This window comes from Ambystoma mexicanum, chromosome 4q (genome assembly GCF_040938575.1).
Source record: "Ambystoma mexicanum isolate Mex_15411 chromosome 4q, UKY_AmexF1_1, whole genome shotgun sequence".
Lineage (NCBI taxonomy): Eukaryota > Metazoa > Chordata > Amphibia > Caudata > Ambystomatidae > Ambystoma > Ambystoma mexicanum.
Genome location: NC_090928.1, coordinates 1,105,478,086 through 1,105,498,866, shown reverse-complemented (window position 1 = coordinate 1,105,498,866; position 20,781 = coordinate 1,105,478,086). Strand labels below are relative to the sequence as shown.

At 41.7% G+C, this 20,781-nt stretch overlaps 1 protein-coding gene across 2 annotated transcripts in view; it reads right to left on the bottom strand.

Moving 5' to 3' along the window:
• The window catches only part of LOC138468214 (xanthine dehydrogenase/oxidase-like), a 1,072,878-nt gene that overhangs the window by 100,403 nt on the left and 951,694 nt on the right, over positions 1-20,781 (bottom strand). For both annotated transcript variants that reach the window (XM_069608673.1, XM_069608674.1), the window contains exon 28: positions 13,745-13,840. In XM_069608673.1, coding sequence (XP_069464774.1) covers positions 13,745-13,840 — 96 coding nt within the window. The remainder of the gene's footprint in view (positions 1-13,744; positions 13,841-20,781) is intronic.

Below are 20,781 nucleotides of genomic sequence, written 5' to 3'. Positions count from 1 at the left end.
CGACGCTGATGAATCTCGTCATTTGGCCATCTATGATATACTACTGCTTTAGGTAACATGGCTGTGCAAATACCCTATCTGGCCGAACTATGAGTTAGTCTGGATACCTGCCATTAAGCAAACAAAGGTCCAACCTATGGCAGGCCTGCTTGTTGCTGCTAATAAAAGATCTAAATGCAAACTTAAGTCACTGGGTTTCCCCCATCCCTGTTTACAAGTAGCTAAGCTAGATCTACAAGACCATCAAAATGAGATAATTCATAAACTTGGTATTGTAAACATTTACTGGAACCCGGCAGTGTTTGAGGACAATGTATTCTTTGGTTTAGTGTCTTAACTGCTGGAGCTGATTGCATGTGATACTAAGAATTACACAGTATTAGCTGCAGGTGACCTAAACATATGATGCTTTGCAAATAAGGGAGATGGAGCGTCTCACAAGGTGAAAAGTTGGGAAAGTCTGATGAAAGTTTATAATCTGGTAATGCTAAATGGCAGTTGCAAAGATGATGTTCCACCTAGACATACGTGGAAAAGGGGGAGCTCTTATGCCATTCTTGATTACTCATATATAACAGAAGCAGCCCTGCCCTGGGTTAAACACTTTAAAGTCACTAGCACTACCTGCAGTGACCACAATATATTAGAAATTGATATCATAAGAGCTTCATCGATTTGCCAATATTTTGGGTACCAACACACATTGACGCAGAGTCAAAATGGAATTATATCGTCTCCAACTATACTGAATTGTCTGTTAGATAAGTTAAACTCTCATGCAAGCAATGTAAATGCAGACATAACAGTAGCTTACACCCATGTTTTACAATTATTCCATAAAAAGCATAAAAAGGAATGAGAGACCAACATAAACACAAATAAATATACAATCAAACCATAGCAAAGGCAAAACAAAACCTGCAAAGAGACATTAGATTACTAAAAAGATATCATACAAAAGATCTGAGTAGGATGATCATAAATAGGCGTAGAAAACATAGAAACTTTATTCTGCAATATAAAGCTGCCAAGTGTAAGGCCAATAATGAAACCATGTTGGCTGCTTTAATTGCGAAATCTAGTAGCGCAATGTGGAAATTGCTAAATCAGGCATCATCAATTGTGCTTGTGCTGCTAAATTCTGTCTCTGAAGCAGATTGCATATCTTATTATAGCACCACACATGCAGACACTGACCATGTTCCGCTGATTACATTGTTACAAAATGAGCAGAACCTACCCAAGTTTGATCAATTAGATATAAAACATTTGATAACAAAAGCTGAGTATATCGAGAGCTCCTGGCCCTGATGGCCTGTCCAACTCCGCATTGAAGGCTAAACCTGATAGTTGGTTGGACATTTTTTATAAAGAATTTAAGAGGGTTAAATTAACTGGTTGGATACCAATATCTTGCAAGCAATCAATAATTGTACCTGTATATAAGAAAGGCGACCGGAATCTCCCAGTGAATTATCGCCCCTTATTGTTGTTGGATATACTGGCAAAGTTGTATGCAAGAATTATTCTTAAAGAATTTAACAGGTGGTTGATATCCGCAAATCTCTCTGACCCCCACCAATCAGGGTTTTCCCAGGCCTATGCACATCAGAAAACGTATTAATCCTATCATCCCTCAAGAAAAAAGCTCAAACTACCAATCAACCATTGTATCTGGCCTTTATCGATTTTAAAGTCGCATTTCGATTCAATCGTCCCGTAACATTCCATGGGAAAAGCTGACAAGGATGCGCTAACGAGATTAAACACACATTACAACAATACTATACAGATACTACAATTCAGATTAAAATAACGCAGGCGTAAGCAAGGCTGCATAATTGTGGCCTCATTGTTTAATTTTTAAATTGCCGATATGTATCTGCGATTTCAGCATTCGCACTCTTTTCCTCCAAAACTTGGCAAACATGCACTCACTCATCTGTTCTATGTGGATGACTTAGTCATTATTGATCACACTCCGATAGGTTTGCACAGGCAGCTTGTAGTCCTGACGGAGTACACAGCCGAAAATGAGCTAGCAATCAAAATAATAAAGTCGAACATCATGAGATGGCAATGCAATTCTAAACAATCAAAATACCCCTTTAATTGGAGGATTAGTGGTTGTTGTATGCATCTGACACCTAGATATAAATATTTAGGCCAAATAGTGAGTAACACAAAAAATGAGACTCCATAGCATAGTGATCTGCTCCATAAAATCAAGGCGTTATCTTCACAAGCAGAATTGCTTCAAGCAAAACACAGTAAATATACATACCTACCAGTGAAAACATTCTATAAAGGGAAGGTGGTACATGTTCTAACACATGGCGCCCATACTAAACTCCCAGAAAGTCAGCCATATTGGAACCTATTAGAAGGTTATTTTTGGAAAGTCTTATTACCGATCCCAAAATCCTTCCTGGTTCAGCTGGTGAGACATGAACTGGGGCTTTTGTCACTTAAAGCAACGTTTATTGGAATGCCATGACTATGTACTCTAAATTTAAATTCAAAGAGAGGTACCAAACCTCCCTTTTGTCAGCGATTGAAGCTGGGTGTGATGACATGAAGTCCTTAGTCCCTTGGAGTAAATCTTATTGTGCGTCAATGCAAATGGCAGATATAAAGCCAGAGATGCTAATAAGCTAGCCTGAAAGAGCGGAGCAGAAATGGTGGGATTATGACTGGATTAAAAACGCAAGTGGAGTGTGTGAAATATAAGAGATTTAATAATGTCAGCTTCCCCAGTAAAAAACTCAATGATGTCCCTAAATATCTGGTCAAATTCCCAGATCAAACATTCTGAGGAGACATAATGAGACTAAGATTTGATCTGTGGCCAACCAAGGTGGTGATAGCATCGCGCTCCCCATCTCACCGGGATGCATCCTGTAGAGTCTGTCAAAAACATGATCAGAGTGAGAAGCTTAAACATTTTATAGCTGAATGTGAAAAACGTATAAACATCTCAGTGAGTTTCGATACTCAAAATCGAGTGATATGTGGGCAATTATAGTGAGTGCACATAAACTATCCCTGAACTTAAATGTAGTTAGATATCTAAGGAAGCTCGAATTATAGCCCCCCCTAGCATGGTAGTGCAATGGAATAGATATTATATTGTGAATGATTTCAGAACTGTAGTGAATGCCCATTCATTCTGTATATCAAATAATGTAACAGTCTTTATAAATATATATTAACATGGTCTGCATATATCAGAATTATGGAATGTAAATATTTGATGACTAGTTATGTATTTATTGAAACAGTGTTGAATGAATTGAAAAAGTTGTATTACAACTAAAACAATTAAAAAGCATTGGGCCTCATTAGGAGTCAGGCGGAATGGGTTAACGGGGTCTGCTAATGGATGTGGACCTGTTATTCCCATTCCACCTGATTACGAGGTCCGCAAGGGGACCAGGGAGCTAACAACGGGCCGGTCGTAATCGGCCCGTTGTTAGCTCCCTGCACCCATTCCCATTGAGCCCTGTGGGGGTTCGAATGTGAATGGGGAAGGTCCGGGCCAGGGTTCCATGAAGGAGGAATTACCGGGCCCTCCTAACTCGGAATGGCCTGGTAATGCCCCATTCAGGGAACCCGTACCCGGTTTTGGAGGCAGCCATACCGCCAAAGCCGCAATGAGGCCCATTGTTTCTTTAACAACATTTTCGTATCTTGTCATATTTTGGGAAAAAAGTACACATGAAAAGCAGATTTAAGTCTATTTAAGCAAAAAGGGCAGGCTTTTGCTAATGATAGATTATTTCATCCATTTAAATGATACTGCTCTAATATGCAACATATTGAAGGATTGTCACATAAAATCACTCAAACTTGAAAGTTGAACCAGTCAAATAGGGTTGGAGTGAATCATAAAATATTTTGGAAATGGAAGCATACAAGCATTTCAGAAACTCTACATCGCCCGTAACTTGATTAAAAAGCATTTTTATGGATAACAATGCTTTAGTATCTGTTTCATTATAGGAAAAAAACCTTAATTTGTATTTATTATATCTAAAGGACTAACATACATCAAGCATTGCATTGTATACTTAAATCATGGGATCATCTATGATCTTTCTGAAACCATAATAGAATGTAATAGTATCCTAGATACTATAGCAGCAGTATTACTGAAAACATTTAAGGAACAAGTCTGTAGGTTCCGCTTTTAATTCAGCCTTAAGGTATGAAAAACCTAACTTGGTGTGCACCAAAGCAAATGGAGTTGAGGTATCATGGCCCAGCAGCCACCCGCAGTAGTTTTCTAATATCTATAGCACTTCACCATTTCCTATACTCAAGATGTCCATACTATATTTAGCAATGGCCCTCAGCTTGGCTTGATAGACCCCAAGCATTCAATAGGCTGGCAATTAAAATATCTAGCAAAAATAATTACCCCACCTATTGCCAGGACATTCTTTCGGCTTGCATCTCGACATGAGCTTTATCTGATAATGACTGATCTATGTGGACATACAGTTACATTATACATTCTTTGTCTTTCAATACTATCAATAAAAAAGATGTTTCATGCTTCATGGATGTTATTGATATAGGCATTACTGCCGGTTTGGGCACATTTACCTTCAGACCTTGTTCCTTCTTTGACAAATATTTGTCAATTCAAATGTGTAGTATATACTGTAGGGCTCCTGGCAATTCCCTGATCTGCCTAGGTAAATGAAATGATAAGTATACAATTGATCAGGGTGTCCCGAATGGACAAAAATCTCTTGTGACTCGGGTGTTTTTTGTAAAAAAAGTTTTACTCATACCGAGTTTGTTAATCGTAACACATTTGATAGCCTAATACCTTAATGTGATCCTAATTACACAGGACAAAAACAGACCATTATACATATATGTTTTGGTTTAATAGGCAAAGAAATCAATGCACATACAGGAATAAACAACAGAGACACATTTTTACAAAACATTTTGTACAAAGCAGATGGATCCCATTTCATTTGTTTGATAGCCAAAAAAAACATATAGTATTTGCTGATTCAAACAGTCACAAGAGTTTTGAAGACCAAAACAGATTTGAAAAGATACATTTTATGTGCTTTCCGAGAGGGAAGGTACTCCTCTATTAATCGCACTGATAGCGCAAGCCGGTTCCATAAAGTCGGGGCTAGGCACTCTGAGAAGACCCAGAGCAGATGAGCGAAGACATCAAGTAGGGTGGTAGCTCTCAATCTTATTTCTCAAGTAACTTGCCCCCCCCTCTCGTGAAGGGCCCAATCAGCAACACAGAGAGTCTTAAAATCGACTCTGGTGGCGACCGGCAGCCAATGAATTTGCGGCAGCAGACCTGCAGAAGGGGTCATCCTAGGTCTGTTCACGGCCAGCCTGGCTTCTGCATTCTGAAGTATTTGAAGCCACTGAAACCGTTTTTTAGGCTGCCCTAAATAAATTCCATGACAGTATCCAGGGAACCCATTATTGCTGAGGTGACTATCTGCGTGAGGCTAGTGGGTGGGAGCAGCGGCAGGCTCTTTTTCAGAACCTTCAGTTTACCGAACCCAGCACTGCGCACCACTGTGACATGGGCCTCCCTGGAGCCATTAGGCAGGAGCCCCACACCAAGGCTTTTTACTGACGTACTGGGCCTCCGTACAGGGGCCCAGGGAGTCTGGCCAGAACTGAGAGCTCCAGAGACTGTCATTGACCTTAGAGCCAGCTTGCAGCACTTCCGTTTTTCCCCCATTAGGTTATAGCCAATTGGCGGCCATCCACCTGCTGAGAGGCAATTTCTAAGCTTAGCACGGGAGTCGGTTGATGGGGAGTCCAGCTGCAACACCAATTGGGTGTCATCAGTATAGGTACAGAAAAGGACCCCAAATTTTGCAATGAGGTCTGTCATTGGCCATAGATAAAGATTAAACAAAAGAGGGGACAAAGCCAACCCCTGCGGAACCCCATAGGGGAGTGTTAATGGAGGGGACTGGCAGGCCTGAAGTGAGACCGTTTGTGTCTGCTCTGCCAGAAAAGAATTGATCTATGCTACTATAGAAACCCTTAATCCCTGATTTTTCCGGCAGGCCACCAGCACGCCATGATCTACAGTATCAAAAGCTGCAGAGAAGTTGAGCAGAATCAACACCCCGACCTCTCCACGATGCTGAAGAAGAGCAAGATCATCCAGGAGAGAGAACCTGACAGATTCTGTGCCCATCGAGGGAGGAAACCCTGACTGAAATGGATGCAGGCAGTTGCTGGCTTCCAGGAACCGTGATCACAGTCTCCATCAGCTTCGTCACAACCGGAAGCAGGGATATAGGGTGGTAATTTTCAGCCAGGCTGGGGTTGAGGTTGTTTGTTTTTTTTTTACTTGCCCTTTCATATGAGAAATGCTGAGCAAAACAGTGTTAGACATATTTGGTCAAATGGCTTGTACATCTCTCATATTGACTATGGCCCTCATTACGACCCTGGCGGATTTTTTCCGCCATCGGCGGACTTTTCCGCCATGGCGCAAAGTCCCTTAACGCCATGGCGGATGGCGGACTTACCGCCCCATTCCGAGGTCGGCGGGGCGGTAAGTCCCCATTGACCCATTTACCCTTCCCCATTCCCATTTCGGCCCCATAGGGCTCAATGGGGGTGGGGAAGGTGTTAATTACGCCACCGTACACTACGGTGGCGTAATTAACACCGAGGTCCCATAGCGCCATGGATTTTTACGCCCGCAAAAAGCGGGCGGAAAAATGACAATGGCGCTCTGGGAACTCGTAGTTGGCGGTAAGGGGTCGGCGCAGCTAACGCTGGCGCAAACCCCTTAGCGCCAGGGTCCTAATGAGGGCCTATGTCTGTATAGACGTGGGCATTTTTGAAGATTGCAGTGCGGTTACCATTAATTCTAAAGAATCTAGTGACCATGCGCGGCTGAGCTGGTCAGTCAAGAATGATGCCATAAGAATGGGGAATCAGTGTAACCTTATGATTGACATCAACAAACAGGGTTCGTTCATAATACGGTCAGGCTTTAAAATCAATGCCATAACTAATTTTCTCACCATAAACCAGTGTCAGATTGAATCTAGGATGACACAGGGAGGTTGGACTCTGGAACCAGTATTTGCTAATATTGCTCTGCTAGTACAATGGGGGAAGAAACAACTCAATTGTCAAACTAGGGCAATTTTACAGACCTTTGTTTGATAGTGTGATTCATCAAAAAAACAGGATTGCCAAAAATTAAATTCTGAAATTAGAGGTAACTCTTTTACATCCAAACAAGAAAAAGAAAGTCAACATTTGAATCTGGAGATGAGGTACAGAAATTGGCTTTACCAACACAATCATTTGGCCAACAATGTACATTGGCTATACCTGGCTGGGCTTCTTAAATTAAATGATAATCATACATTCTGGGCTTGTTACAATGAATTCCTATCTCCTTCGACTGCAAAGGAATTAAACCCTTTTACTGAGGCTACCTCGTGTGTTTTTGTTGATGAGCTATACTATGATTCTAAAGCTGAAAATCCGGCACCTGGAGATTATAAGGTACATGGGAAAGAACCCCCTCTGGGCTTTGATAATGAAGATTTGATGACCATCATTAACAATGTTAAACCTTCCTGTGCTCCAGGGCCGTATTTATCCCAAATATTATTTTTAAATCTAATGCCCAGTGTTGGGCAAATGTCCTCTATAACGTTTTCAGAGGTAGTGAAAGAACTGGTATGATTCCTGAAAATTGGTTAAAATCATTCCTGATTCCTGTTTTCAAAAGGGGAGATAGACTTCACTCTGCAAACTATAGACTGCTTACGATGATGCATACCTTGCAAAAAAATGTTTGACATTGTTTATTATATCATCGACATTATTTGAAATTAGAGCACAAAGGTGAAATCACAGATAAGAGCACCTCATACATCGCAGTAAACTGCCCACCAAAGTAAAATGTTCTCATGGTATATTTCAAGTCATATGACATGGTGCAGTTAGTTGTGTTGCATTTCGGTTCAAATATCTCAGAAACCGTTAGAGCCTTGAAACTTGGTTGTGTTCCTCCTTTTGGGACAGGTTAAAAACAACCTTTTTTGTTTCCCTTCCCAGTGAATATGCTTTACGGCTTCATAGACAGGCACCATCTTGCAAAAATCCACTGGAAAAAGTAATTTCACCTTATGCGGCAAAAATGTGTGTTTCCCTTCCCGGTGAACAAGCTTTACAGCATTGCAAAGCTTGTTTAGAAACAAAAATGTTTCTGTCCCTTCCCGCTGAAGATGGTTTACGGCTTTGTCAGCAGGCGCCATCTCGCAAAAATCCTCTTGAAAAGTAATTTCACCTGATGCAGCAAAAATGTTGAAACTACTGGAATGCTACCTAGCTTCACCTTCGCCTCTCAGGACCATTCGCCTCCCATATATTTTTTGCTTCCCTTCCCAGTGAACATGGTGTACGGCTGTGTCGGCAGGCCACAAATCCACAAACACATTTTTTTTACGTTTGATGAAATCCGGGGAAAGGGGCAGGTTGTCAAAATGTCATGTAGCCAGTAAAGTCCAGAGGGTCCTAACAGGTAAGTATGCAAAATCTGGTGCAGATTGGTGAAACAGTGTGGAATTGTATAAGGAACAATGCTTCGCCAAGCCACAAAGCCACCAACAGATTTTGACTTGTGCTGAAATCCGGGAAATGGGTTGGGGTGTCCAAATGTCATGTAGCCAGTATTGTCTGGGGGGGGGTCCTAACAGGACACTATGCAATATTTGGTGCAGATTGGTGAAATGGTGTGGAATTGTATAAAGGACAAGGCTTTGACAAACCACAAACCCACAAATCCTGCCACAAACCCACAGACATATTTTGACTTTTGTATATAGATGTATAGTTCATACCAAAAGAAATGTAGTATTATTGATGACCTGTAATGGAGCTAATGTAGTCATGGGACCTGGCCACGGGCCAAGCTCAGTGACTAATTTAGGAGGCTTGGTGGACCTAGGGCATGGGCACTTTCAAGGCTATACTTTGGCCGGTGTGGCCAGTGGTTAAACACCCCCATCCCACCCACCACACACACAGACTGCATGACACTTCACCAACTACTATACACAAAAGCAAATCATTATAAAAAAAAAACCAAGCTCATAATACTACTTTACTCCCACTGATAGTGCAAGTGTTGTTTCCCACTGGCAGCTGAGTGTCTGGTGCCCCAGCTCTTGGATCCAAGTAACAGACCAGAAAACTCCAAGGAGGGTGCACCTCCTCCCTCTTTTCTGTCATTGTGGATTGTGAGGATTCTCAAACCCTCTTCTTTACTTGTCTTTAGGTGTACAATGTCCAGGGTTTCATACCCGCATGAGTACTACAGTTTCATACCACTCACACTCTCCCCATTATTAGAGATTTACTGCCTCATGTTTAACTGCTATATTCCCCTTTGCATGCTCATGTGTGACCACAAGAGCTTGTTTGTATGTATGAAAATAAATAAATGTCGCCTGAAAACCACAATATACCTACAGCTTTAGAATACATGGCAAGCACATAAGTATAAAACGTGCTATCTATTTGTAGAATAATGCATAATAATCTCCACATTTGTAAGATAAAATGAATTCAATAAATGCAACTAATAGACTTAAAAATAACATCAAAGTAGGCACCCACTTTAATTTCAATAAATCCCTACAACATATCGTCTTCCGACAATCATCATTCACCACTGGACAATACACAAATTGTGACATACTGATGCCCTCTAGAGTAAAGTTTATAGGTATACGATTTCAATTCATACTAAACACATAATTATAAAACATAGAAACCCTTTTAAAAGAACAAGATAACCATTAATAACACTATAGTCAAAATGGACCATGCATTAACATTAAAAAAAACAATACAAAAATAACCTAAATTAGTTACAATAAAAGTGCTTCACCCCACATTTCACCACAATCAATAAGCAACATTTCGATGACAACTACAGATGCACTAATAACATCCTTACACAAGTGAACTACGCCAACATAAAACATTTTGACACATAAGGATAAGAATAACAAATGTGGGATTGAGTTAAGGGTACAGCAATCCTGATTGTATTATTTATTTAAATTAATGTTATGCCTTTTTTAAATATTTTGGGCAATTAGAGTTTTTATATTAGGTTATATACCATGTTTGATAGAGCTGAAACCTTAACATTGGCATTTCCAAAGTTTGCAGACTTTATCATTCTTCTTCTTAGATACCCATGGATACACAGAGACACACGTTTTAGAAAGTGTAACACGATTTTCGTAGTGTGCACTTTGCTATATACCCATCATAGTATTGAGTTCCCATAATTATCATTTAGAAAGTTATGATGTGTCAAGTAAACTCTAAAATACAAAAAGCTATAAACAAAGGATTTAGGGTAGAGACATTAGAAAGGTTTTATTAGGTCACTCTACTCATATTTTTCCAGCAAAGAACGCAATTTCACAATTTATGTGCAGGTCTTTGTTAAATCACAGGACTTCTTCACCTTTTCAGGGGTACTGTAAGATGTGTGCATATCTTTCTGGTGTGTTGCTTTTTGTGGCTTCGTTATTAAATCATTGTGAGAGCTCTGGTGCCCGTGTAAAGGGAATGCGTTTGTGGTGAAAATAGTGTAAATGGCAAATGAATTCTGAAAATCTTCACTTATTGTCACTGGATGGGTTTTTAGAGCTTATTAAAGCGGTTTGAGTATATGAAGTAGCATGGGGTGTTTAGACTGATGGACTCAATATATTACTCACTTCATGTTTTACACATTGTTTTGTATTTAAATATAAATATGATATGATAATGGCATTTATAGCGCGCCTATAGACAAGTGTTTCAAGGCGCGACAAGGCAAGGGAGGGCAACAAAGGGAGGACGGACAATGATCCTACTAGGCCAGGAATGAGTCAGATCGCGCAAGTGCGTGGGAAGGGGGCATGGACAGTGCAGTACAATGTAAAAGATGATAACACTAAGTAAGTAGCCGTCAGCAAGTGGCAAGTGCATGGGTAAGTGCAGACATCAGGTGTCAAGGGCTTGGAGGGGGACTGTAGGGATACAGAAACAGTCCCCAAGTGCGGGGGTTGCCAGGTTGGCAGTGCAGGTGTGAGACGCTGGCAGGGGAGGGACCTGGTCCCGAGATCAGAGGGTGTCCAGGTAGCCAGTGCAAGTTTCAGTTACACAGCTAGGAGGTCAGCAGAGGAGAGGAGGAGAAAAATCAGAAGCAAAGAGAAAGGTTTTGAGGTACTTCCGGACCCGGAGATGGTTCTCTTCAAGTTTAAGAGAGGCAGGGAGGTTGTTCCAGATGGAGGCACCAGCCGAGGAAAGAGATCTACCACCAACTCGTTGCTTGGAGAAGCGACTGACCCTGAGGGAGTTGGAGGCGGATGAGTGAAGAGCTCGAGAAGGAAGATATTTAGGAAGAGAGAGTCAAAGGTATTGAGGCCCCAGGCCCCAGAAGGCCTTGTGGACAAGGAAGAGGGTTTTGAATGAAATCCTTGCAGCCACTGGGAACCAGTGCAGAGATTTCAGTCCGAGGGAGATGCAATCCCTGGGCTTGAGGCCAAGGACAAGTCTTGCAGTCCTGTTCTGGATAAGTTGCAGAGGGCAGAGAGTAGAAGCAAGCAAATTTAGAAAGAGGCTGTTGCAGTAGTCCAGCCTAGAGAGAAACAGAGCTCTGGAGACAGTGAACTTCTGGGGGAAGGAGAGGAAAGGAAGAATACTTCTGAGGAGAGAAAGAGAGTGAGTTGAAAATGACCCCGAGGTTTTTAGCCTTGAAGGTGGGAGTAGGAAGAGGGCCAAGAGAGGTCGACCAGAGAGATGCAGGGAAGGAGGGAGCGGGTGTGCCGATGAGGAGAATCTCAGTCTTACTAGCATTAAGGCAGAGGCCATTGGTGGCACACCACTCCTGGATAGCAGACAGACAGTCAGAGATGAGGGAAGGAGAGAAGGAGGCCGAGGGTAGCCTGAAAATGAGCTGGGTGTCATCTGCATAGCACTGAAAGTTGGCACAGAGAGCAGCGATGCAGAGGACAAGGAGTGCCAGGTATTGGTTGAACAGCCAGGGAGAGAGGTTAGCCCCATGCGGGACACCACAGGTAGAGAGAGAAAAAGATAGAGGAGAGAAAGGACCCAAGTTGGACCTGGGAGGGTCGGTCAGAGAGAAAATAAGTCAGCCAAGCCAGAGCCAGACCAGTGATACCCATGTTATCACGGAGATGGTTGAGCAGGATGGCATGGTTGACAGTGTCAAAGGCAGAGGAGAGACCAAGCAAGATGAGAACGCAAGGGGTGTTAGAGTCAAGGCTGGAGGGCAGGTCTTCACGGATGTTCAGGAGAGCAGTTTCTGTGCGTCTGGCAGCTCTGAAGCTAGACTGATGGTCATGAAGACAACCAACAGCTTCAGTGTGGACAGTATGTTTAGAGATATTACTTGTTGGTAACCCCTTCCAACCTACTAAAACCTTGAACAGCTCATCAATCAACCATCTGTGAACAAACATCTGTCAGAAAGGAGGTAGACGCCATGCAGTACAATGAGTCCAGCTATGGAACATACTCCATATAAACTTGCATCCTAAAGGCATCAGTAAAGTCATCTTCATTGTGATCAGTGCACCCAATTTCCCAACATAAGACAATAAAGTTGGCAGAACTGTGCTACATAACCATGTATTTCATTAACAAAGTCATAATTCATTTAGAAACCTATGAAGACTGTGACACTCTCACAGCTTGTCTCGTCACTATCAAATTGTGGGTGTAGTCTCATTTTCTCACCCTTAATGCAGGGAAGACGGAGGTCCTGTTCTTCTCTGCAAACACTCTTCCTCCTCATCTTCCACCCCCTTTCATATCCTTCCCACCCTCTAAGCTCCAAATCTCAACCACAGCTCGTAATATTGGTCTCCACTTTGACTAAGACCTTTCTTTTTCTCATCATATTTCTCTTACCTCTCGTTCTGTAATTTCCATCTTCACAATATCCGCAAAGCTCATTCCTTTCTCACCTTCCAAGCATCTAAACTTTCAATTTCCTCACTGATCTTTTCTTGACTTTTCTACTGTTCTACTACTCTGTTTGGCCTTCCAAACTCTCACCTCAACCCCTTAAGATCAGTCGTTAACTCCTCCATTTGTCTACTGTGTCTTCTTCCCTAACAATACTCTATTTCCTCTTCGCTCGCTACACTTGGCTGGCTGCCTTTCCACTCTCAAATCAAATTTCACTTTCTTTGTCTTGTTTTAAAATCCCTCTACGTTATGCCCCTAACTACCTCACTGTACTATTATCTTTCTGTACTCCATCTTGTTCTCTCTGGTCTTCCTCCCTCTTTAGACTTGTGGTTCCTCCCCCATGTGCCCAGTCTCGTTTCCGATCCTTTGAGCTTCTTGCTCCTCTCAACTGGAACGCTCTCCCACTCTCGCTTTGTTCTATTACTGTCTACTCTATTTTTCGTGCCTCTCTAAAAACTCACCTACTTCAACATCCCTGATTGATCGTTATCTGGATTTGACTGTTTATTCAATTTTATTGTACTGTGTCCAGTTTTAATTGTTCAACGCTTTGGCTTAAGGCGCTCTATAAAATACTAATAAAATACAAATGAAGGGTCTGATAAGTGTAATTACATATGGAAATGTTTGCCGTAGATCATCATGTATGATTGCTGGTTGATGACCTAACATGCATTTGTATTTTGCTGACTTTATAACATACCTGCACCATCTTTGTGTGAAGTCCTTGACCCATCTCAGTCCCACCGTGCGTAAGCAGCACTGAGCCGTCTGTGTAGACATGGACTAAAGCTCCTGCCTGCAAAGATAACATTAAAAGATGTAAACACTAGTTGACTGCTTTAGAAAGCATTTAAAGGCAGCTGGGAGCAGTTATGTTAATGCTTGAGACGAGGAAGTTCTGACTCAAGTGCCTTCATTTTCTGAGCTGTCAATTACTACAATGTTGAGCTGCTATTGCACAAGGGTCTTATTCACATTCCCAACACAGTTTCAGTCATGCCACCAAATAAGTGCTAGATTTACAGTCAAAAATGCAATCACTTTATATTAAACTATACATCCACTACCTTTCATAATGCAAGCTTATGCAATATTTTTTCAAAATAAAGATACAATAGTTATATTCATCATTAGGTACCACTTTGTCCCCTGCCAAAAGCCTCAACTTTTTAAATCTATGTCCTTATAGCTCACAGCTCTGCTCTGTAAACTGTACTAACAGTGCTTTTTCAGCACCACACAGGGGGCGCACCTACCAAAAGTGAGAGTAAAGAAGTGGGTGGTGGGAGCAACCACACAGGGAATGACATCAGTATTTTAAGCCACAGACCACCCCCCCAAAAAAAGGGCCTCACTGGGAACGGTAGGGGTAACGATGCATTGGGTGTACAGACAACCCAAGAAACCACCTTATAATTCATCTAAAAACGGTAAAGTAAAAAATAGCACCATCACAAGTAGTGGGAAACCCCTTCGGCAGGATGAGCCTGGGAAATTTCGATCTGAGACAACTGACTCGTATGGCAGGAATATGATAAATGGGGGCGGGGTTGAAGCTGCTCATCGCTAGTAAGTCAGCATAGCTAGAATTGGGTGATGTATCTACAGGGCGGTCAGCCAAACTAGCCACCCTACAAGGCAGTGGAGAAGTGGCTCGGTACCGGGGTGTCGGTCACATGACCACTGATGCCCATCAGCAAGCAACTGTGGGAAAGGAAGACTAGACGTAGTGGCATTCTTGGGAGAACCAATCAAACAGCAAATTCCTGAGCTTTGGTGAGGTGGCCAGCCTTCTCAGTATCTACCATAGGGCTTGCAAAGGTCATCCTCCAAAAGGTGTCGTGTGAATGTCCCCTTTCCCACCAGCTGTAGGGTATCTTGTGTCCCATTCTCAGTGGTGCTGACCAATGGTGGTGTATTACATTTCCGGCTGCCAGCACAAATGTTACTTAATGAATTAATTACAAGTTGTTTTGGGGTGGGCTGTGAATAAATGTGATACCACATAGGCAGGTAATATGCTGGGAAACTGTTGAACTGTTTTTGCTCCAATAAAGCTTTACTAATCAACATATCACTTTGAGGAGGTGACATCAACGAACCAACGAACCAATGAAATCCCTGCGAAATGTTGAAAAAGTGAACTTTCTAAATTGCAAGTGTTTCGATGGATTTCCGACTATTGTAATTTTTGGTATAAAATTACTGTTCATAGTCCATTCAGATGTCAGCCTTATCGATCTGATTCTATCCACTGTTCTGTTTGATTCATCCTTACCAAGCTGTAATAAACAGCCTTGCTTCTTGCCCGGTGTGTGCTCCACTTTTTGAGTATGTGCTTTTGTATGTTTTCATTTATGAAAAAAAAAAGCCATGAGTTTATCTTCAGAAAGGTGTCCTCTAGGATCGGCACAGAGGAGCATACAAGGTCCTCTCTCTAAAAAAGATGTCCCCTCTCATTCGAAAAATGCAAAGCACAGAAAACTAATCTGGGCCACTGAAACAAGCAATGATGCGAATACACAAGGAAGTCACTACTCGGAAGGAAATTAGACCAGAAACTGGAATCATAATAGAACATCCAGAGAGAGAAGCATGGATCGCAAAATTGGTTCTGAACCCTAACATTTAAAGGATACACATAATATCACCCAATTTAGGAAAGGCTCCAGAGAAGACACCTGCCTCATTCATATTAAAAACCTCTACCTCTCATTCTACCATTCTAGATATTCACATGATCCGTGTTCACTCGTTGACACCCAAGAAGCTCAGGGGAACAAGTGCACACATTTAGGCACAAGAGAAAGAACAATAAAGAGAAAGAGGCACCAAGATAGGTTTTCCACATCCATTGTTGATGCAATAATACACAGAACATCCCCATAACATGGCACACAGGCTTGTACACTCCAAATCGAACTCCGACTCAAGGAAACCTTGCAGAAAAGGATATATACAAAAAAGCCCAAGCAGAGGATCCACTGGTGCTCACATCATAAATCAGCAGTGGTTGTTACAACCAGAGGAACACATGCCTCCAAACCGTAGATGACTGCAAGGACAATACCAATGTGGACGTGAGAAGAAACCTGCTAGAGCATCTCAATAATGACTTCAACACAACCCAAGATATCATTGTCTAAAATACACATGCAGTTCAACGTTATGCAATCCTGAAATATAACAAAAGGAGGGTGCACATAGATGGTCAATACTGAAAGAAAACATCAAACAGGAGACACAGGGACAGGTACCACCTGGCAAACCATGACATAAGTGGAAAGGGTATATCGAGACAGGACATTGGCCAAGGAACTGGGCAGACATTAGACAAGCTGCCTCTTCTTTGATAAGGGCTGAGTCACAGAACAAACCTGCTCTTAGAAGGTGATACCAACTTAATCTTCAACAACAAAATGGGGTTTGCAGATGAATATATGGTGGTAGAAACCAGAACCATCTTAACAAACACCAAATGTTAAGATTGTGCTCACCAACTGCAAAATAATCAAACAGGGGCAGAGGAATTGTGCGTGCACATAAGGAACACATTCCCAGCCAGGGCTTGCCAACAACTGCAATACTAGACTGTGATTCTCCCTTTTTTCATAACCACGTCATCGAGTTGACAAATGTGTCATTTCTTCTAGTCCACTATCCATCATCATACAACCCTGCTTTTAAAGACAACTCTCTGGTGCAATCGCCAACCTCATCACGTGCACCTAGTAATACCAAGGGATTGCAGTATTTGGTTGAAAGCAAGCACCATTACCTTATTGAAAGAAAAAAACAGGATAACATGTCCTCATATTACCTGTATACAACTATATCCATAAGTCTAATTTTCCCTCTTTCTAGGTCAGCATTCCACCCCCCGATACACTGCCTACCATTAGACACGCACCCCAACTTATACAATCATAATACTTGTACCACAATCTTGCTGTATCTTCCGAATGTGTTAGCTCTGTGCGTCCCTGTCCTATTTCTGCCTCTCGCTGCCACCACTTTCTGTCCAGTACTCCGTTCTTCTTCTTCCATAATGTATGGTCGGGTTACCACGGGAGAGAGCACAATACCTCATTTTCCTAAAGTACCACTGCATTGGTGAGTGGCACAGTATAAACACATCACAAAATATAAAGTACATGACTACAGAAATACCTGATAAAAATCATAACCATGTTGTATTTTGAACTTAATTCTGATAATGTTCCTAGGCTGACTCTAATTGCTCAATAGCTGTGTAATAACATACTTCAGGTGGTTCTCTCTAGGCTTTACTACTCAAATAGCCTCTTTTTAAATCTGCCTGCCTCTACTCTCTGTCCGCTGCAACTCGTCCAGAACAGGACTGAAAGACTTGTCCTTAGCCTCAAGCCCAGGGATTGCATCTCTCCAGCACTGAAATCCCTCCATTGGCTCCCAGTAGCTGCAAGGATCAAATTCAAGACCCTTTGCATTTTCCACAAGGCCTTCTGGGGTCTGGGACCAAAATATCTCCAGCTTTCTCTTCTGAAGTATCTTCCTACTCGAGTCCTTCTCTCCTCCACCTTCAACTCCTTGAGGACCTGGCGCTTTTCCAAGCAACGAGCTGGGGGAAGATCTCTCCCTTCGGCGGGTGCCTCCCTCTGTAACAGCCTCCCTGCCTCTTTGAAACTTGAGGAGAACCATCTCCGGCTTTGGAAGCAGCTCAAGACTTTCCTCTTTGCTTCTGCCTTCTCTCTTCCTCTTCCCTGCTGATCTCCTGTCTGATACTGCACTGGTTACCTGGCTACACTCTGTACCATGGGCCCAGGTCCCTGCCCTCCCAGCTGCACACCTGCACTGCCTTTGGTAACCCAGCAATTGGGGCTGTACCTGTAACCCTACAGTCCCCCTACCTGCACTATCACTTGCTGTTCAGCACTTAACTTTGCACTGCCACCTGCTGACCGCACTTCTTGTTTCTTGATGTTTAGATCCTATGTCCCGCACTTGCTCCTCCTCCCCTTCCTGCTGCACTTTTCCCCTTTCCTCTCCCCTGCACTTGTGCGATCTCAATGTCACTGGGCCTAGTAAGATTGTTATCATGACCACCACCACTTGTTCCCCTCCACTGCCTTTGAATCACTTGTGTATGGGCGTGCTATAAATAAAATATCATATCACATCCTATCATATCAATGATTGGAAGTTTGTTGTCAATCACTTAATTATTATGATCTTCATTCATTTTCTATATAAATAGGTTGCAATTCTAGTATGCATAGTGTTTCTGGTTTTCAGTGTTTATGTTTTGTCAGTTTCAGTGGTGTTTTCCGAGTGTTTTCAAAAAATTAAAAAATATGTATATATCAGTTTTGTTTACATTTTTTGTAGAAGATAATGAGGCCCAACAGTGTTTTTTTGTCAGGGCATATGACAAACATGTGTTTATTAACATACATACTTTTTGGAGTAGAAATATCATGGGGTGTACAATGTTCTCAAAGGACAGACTATTGAGGGAACAGTCTCTCAAAAGAAAGGTATTCAACATGCTTCTGACAACAGATGTCAGCCAGACACCTCACCTGGAAAGGATTTAAGCAATTTTGTGTATAGAATGATGCCCTTTATTAATAGCCATGGCAGGTTCTATGATGGGTGACGGCCTGTGCGACAAAGGCCATGCCCTCATTTGCATATGTATTGACACCAGTGTGAAAACACAGAAAATTATGTTGCAAGAAGTGACATGAGACTTTGATACTTGACAGTATCATGGAAAGCAACAATACAAGACATTGTCATGAATAAACAATAAACAAACAAGCAAACAATATTTGTCTTGTTCAATTTATGTTATGTTATGTTTATGTATACCGTGCACCACTGCCATTTTATGGTCTCCAAGCTCTCTCTGAATGGTCAATGATATATATATGCAGCAATAAAATTGGTGGGACATTTTATTTCGAGTACAATATGGACAGAATCTGTTCTAAGGACTACTACTTTTCATAGATAAGTCACAGTGAGATCAAATGATTTGCCTAAGATCACACACTTCAGTTACGTGGGGATGCAGGAATTTGAGCCCAGTCTGAAGCATAGCATTTTGACCACAAATGTCTGCAGGCTCTAGTTGGTAGAAAGATGTGATTTTGTCTTTCAAGAATACTCTGTACACAAATCATAATAAACCAGACCAAACAAACATATACATCTTTGTAGAAATATGTTAAACAAAAAGAGGATAATTGTAGCTTGGGTTTCCCTATATTGAACAGAAGCCTGAATGAATCAGTACGCAAAGGTGTGTGAGACTAAATAATGACTTTTGAGTTTTGTGAATGTACTTTCAAGATCTAGGTGTAACAAAATATGTTGATAAGGTCACCTGGTTTATTCATAATTTTATACAGACATTCAAGTGGAGACTTTGGGAGGGTTTGCATCGCCTCAAAGTGCTGAGGTACGAAGGGCCTTTAAAAGTGTAACAATATTGTGCAACGCTGTCACCGACTCCTTAGACATCCACCCCCCTCTCACCTGTTGCTCGCCTTAGCAGAACATGTGTACAGGAACAGAAGTGTAGGTGCACAAATGCAGATACTAAAAAATACAATGATACATTGTTTTTATTTCTGTAAAGAAAAAATATTTGTCGGTGGTCAGGGGCTGTTTTTAGGAAGTGTGGCACATTTTAAGACCATTTATTTTAATTTTTGAGGTCAAGTAAATGAATGGTCGCAAAAATGGCTAAAGGTTTGATGCAATTCCTCAAAACAGCCCCTGTCCACTGACAAATATTTTATTTTACAAAACATAGGGACCTAACAGATATTTCGAAGTGCCTTTGTGTGTCTTATTAAATAACACTACATATATCGGAATAGTCAGGAAGCTTGGGGGCGCAAATACATATGCTGCAAAATGTATGTTTCATCCTTGCTTAGTTAGAAAAAAAATCCTTGTCACTAGTTGGGCATACTTTGAGGAATTGTGGTACATTTTGAGAGAAGTTTATTTTTTGGGGGGGTGAATTTATATTCACATAAAAAGGCTCAAAATTGCACAAAGTAGCACCTGCGCACTAACAAATACTTTCTTTTACAAAAAGCAATGTAACATGCTTTTTATGTAGTCTGTGCATGTCTTATTCAAACCCTACATTCGAGGGAGGGGAAAAAGAGGGTGTAGGGGCACAAATAGAGACACAGAAAAAATCCTGTTAAACCATTTTTTGTAAATACAAATATTTCTCTGTGGTCAAGGGCTATTTTGAGGTATTTTGGGCAATTTCTTTTTTTAAATATGTTTTTATTAGATTTCAAAGAGAGTCCATCTCGTTGCTTCGATTACGTGTTGTTGACATCACACTATGTCCAATATCCTTATTTCGCGAGGGCACCATTTTATCATATAGTCACTCTGCAGATATGTCAAAACTAGTCTCCAATCCTGTTTAAACGCTTCTTGATCCTTTGGATCGTATATGTTACCCACTCCAAGTAGACAAAGTTCCATACTCTCTGCAGCCAGTCTTGGGTTGTGGGCGCTGCCTGATGTTTCCACTTTTGCACGATGGCCAACCACGCTGCAAGCAACAAGATCATGACTCCTCTTTGTTGTGCTTTGGTGCATGTTTTCGACCCTGGGTCCCACATCCCACAAATCCAGAGTTTGGGCTCCTTTAGGTCCCCCTCAGTGAATTTTTTACCCCCGACCAAAATGTCTCAGGCGCTGGACAGTTCCGACATATAT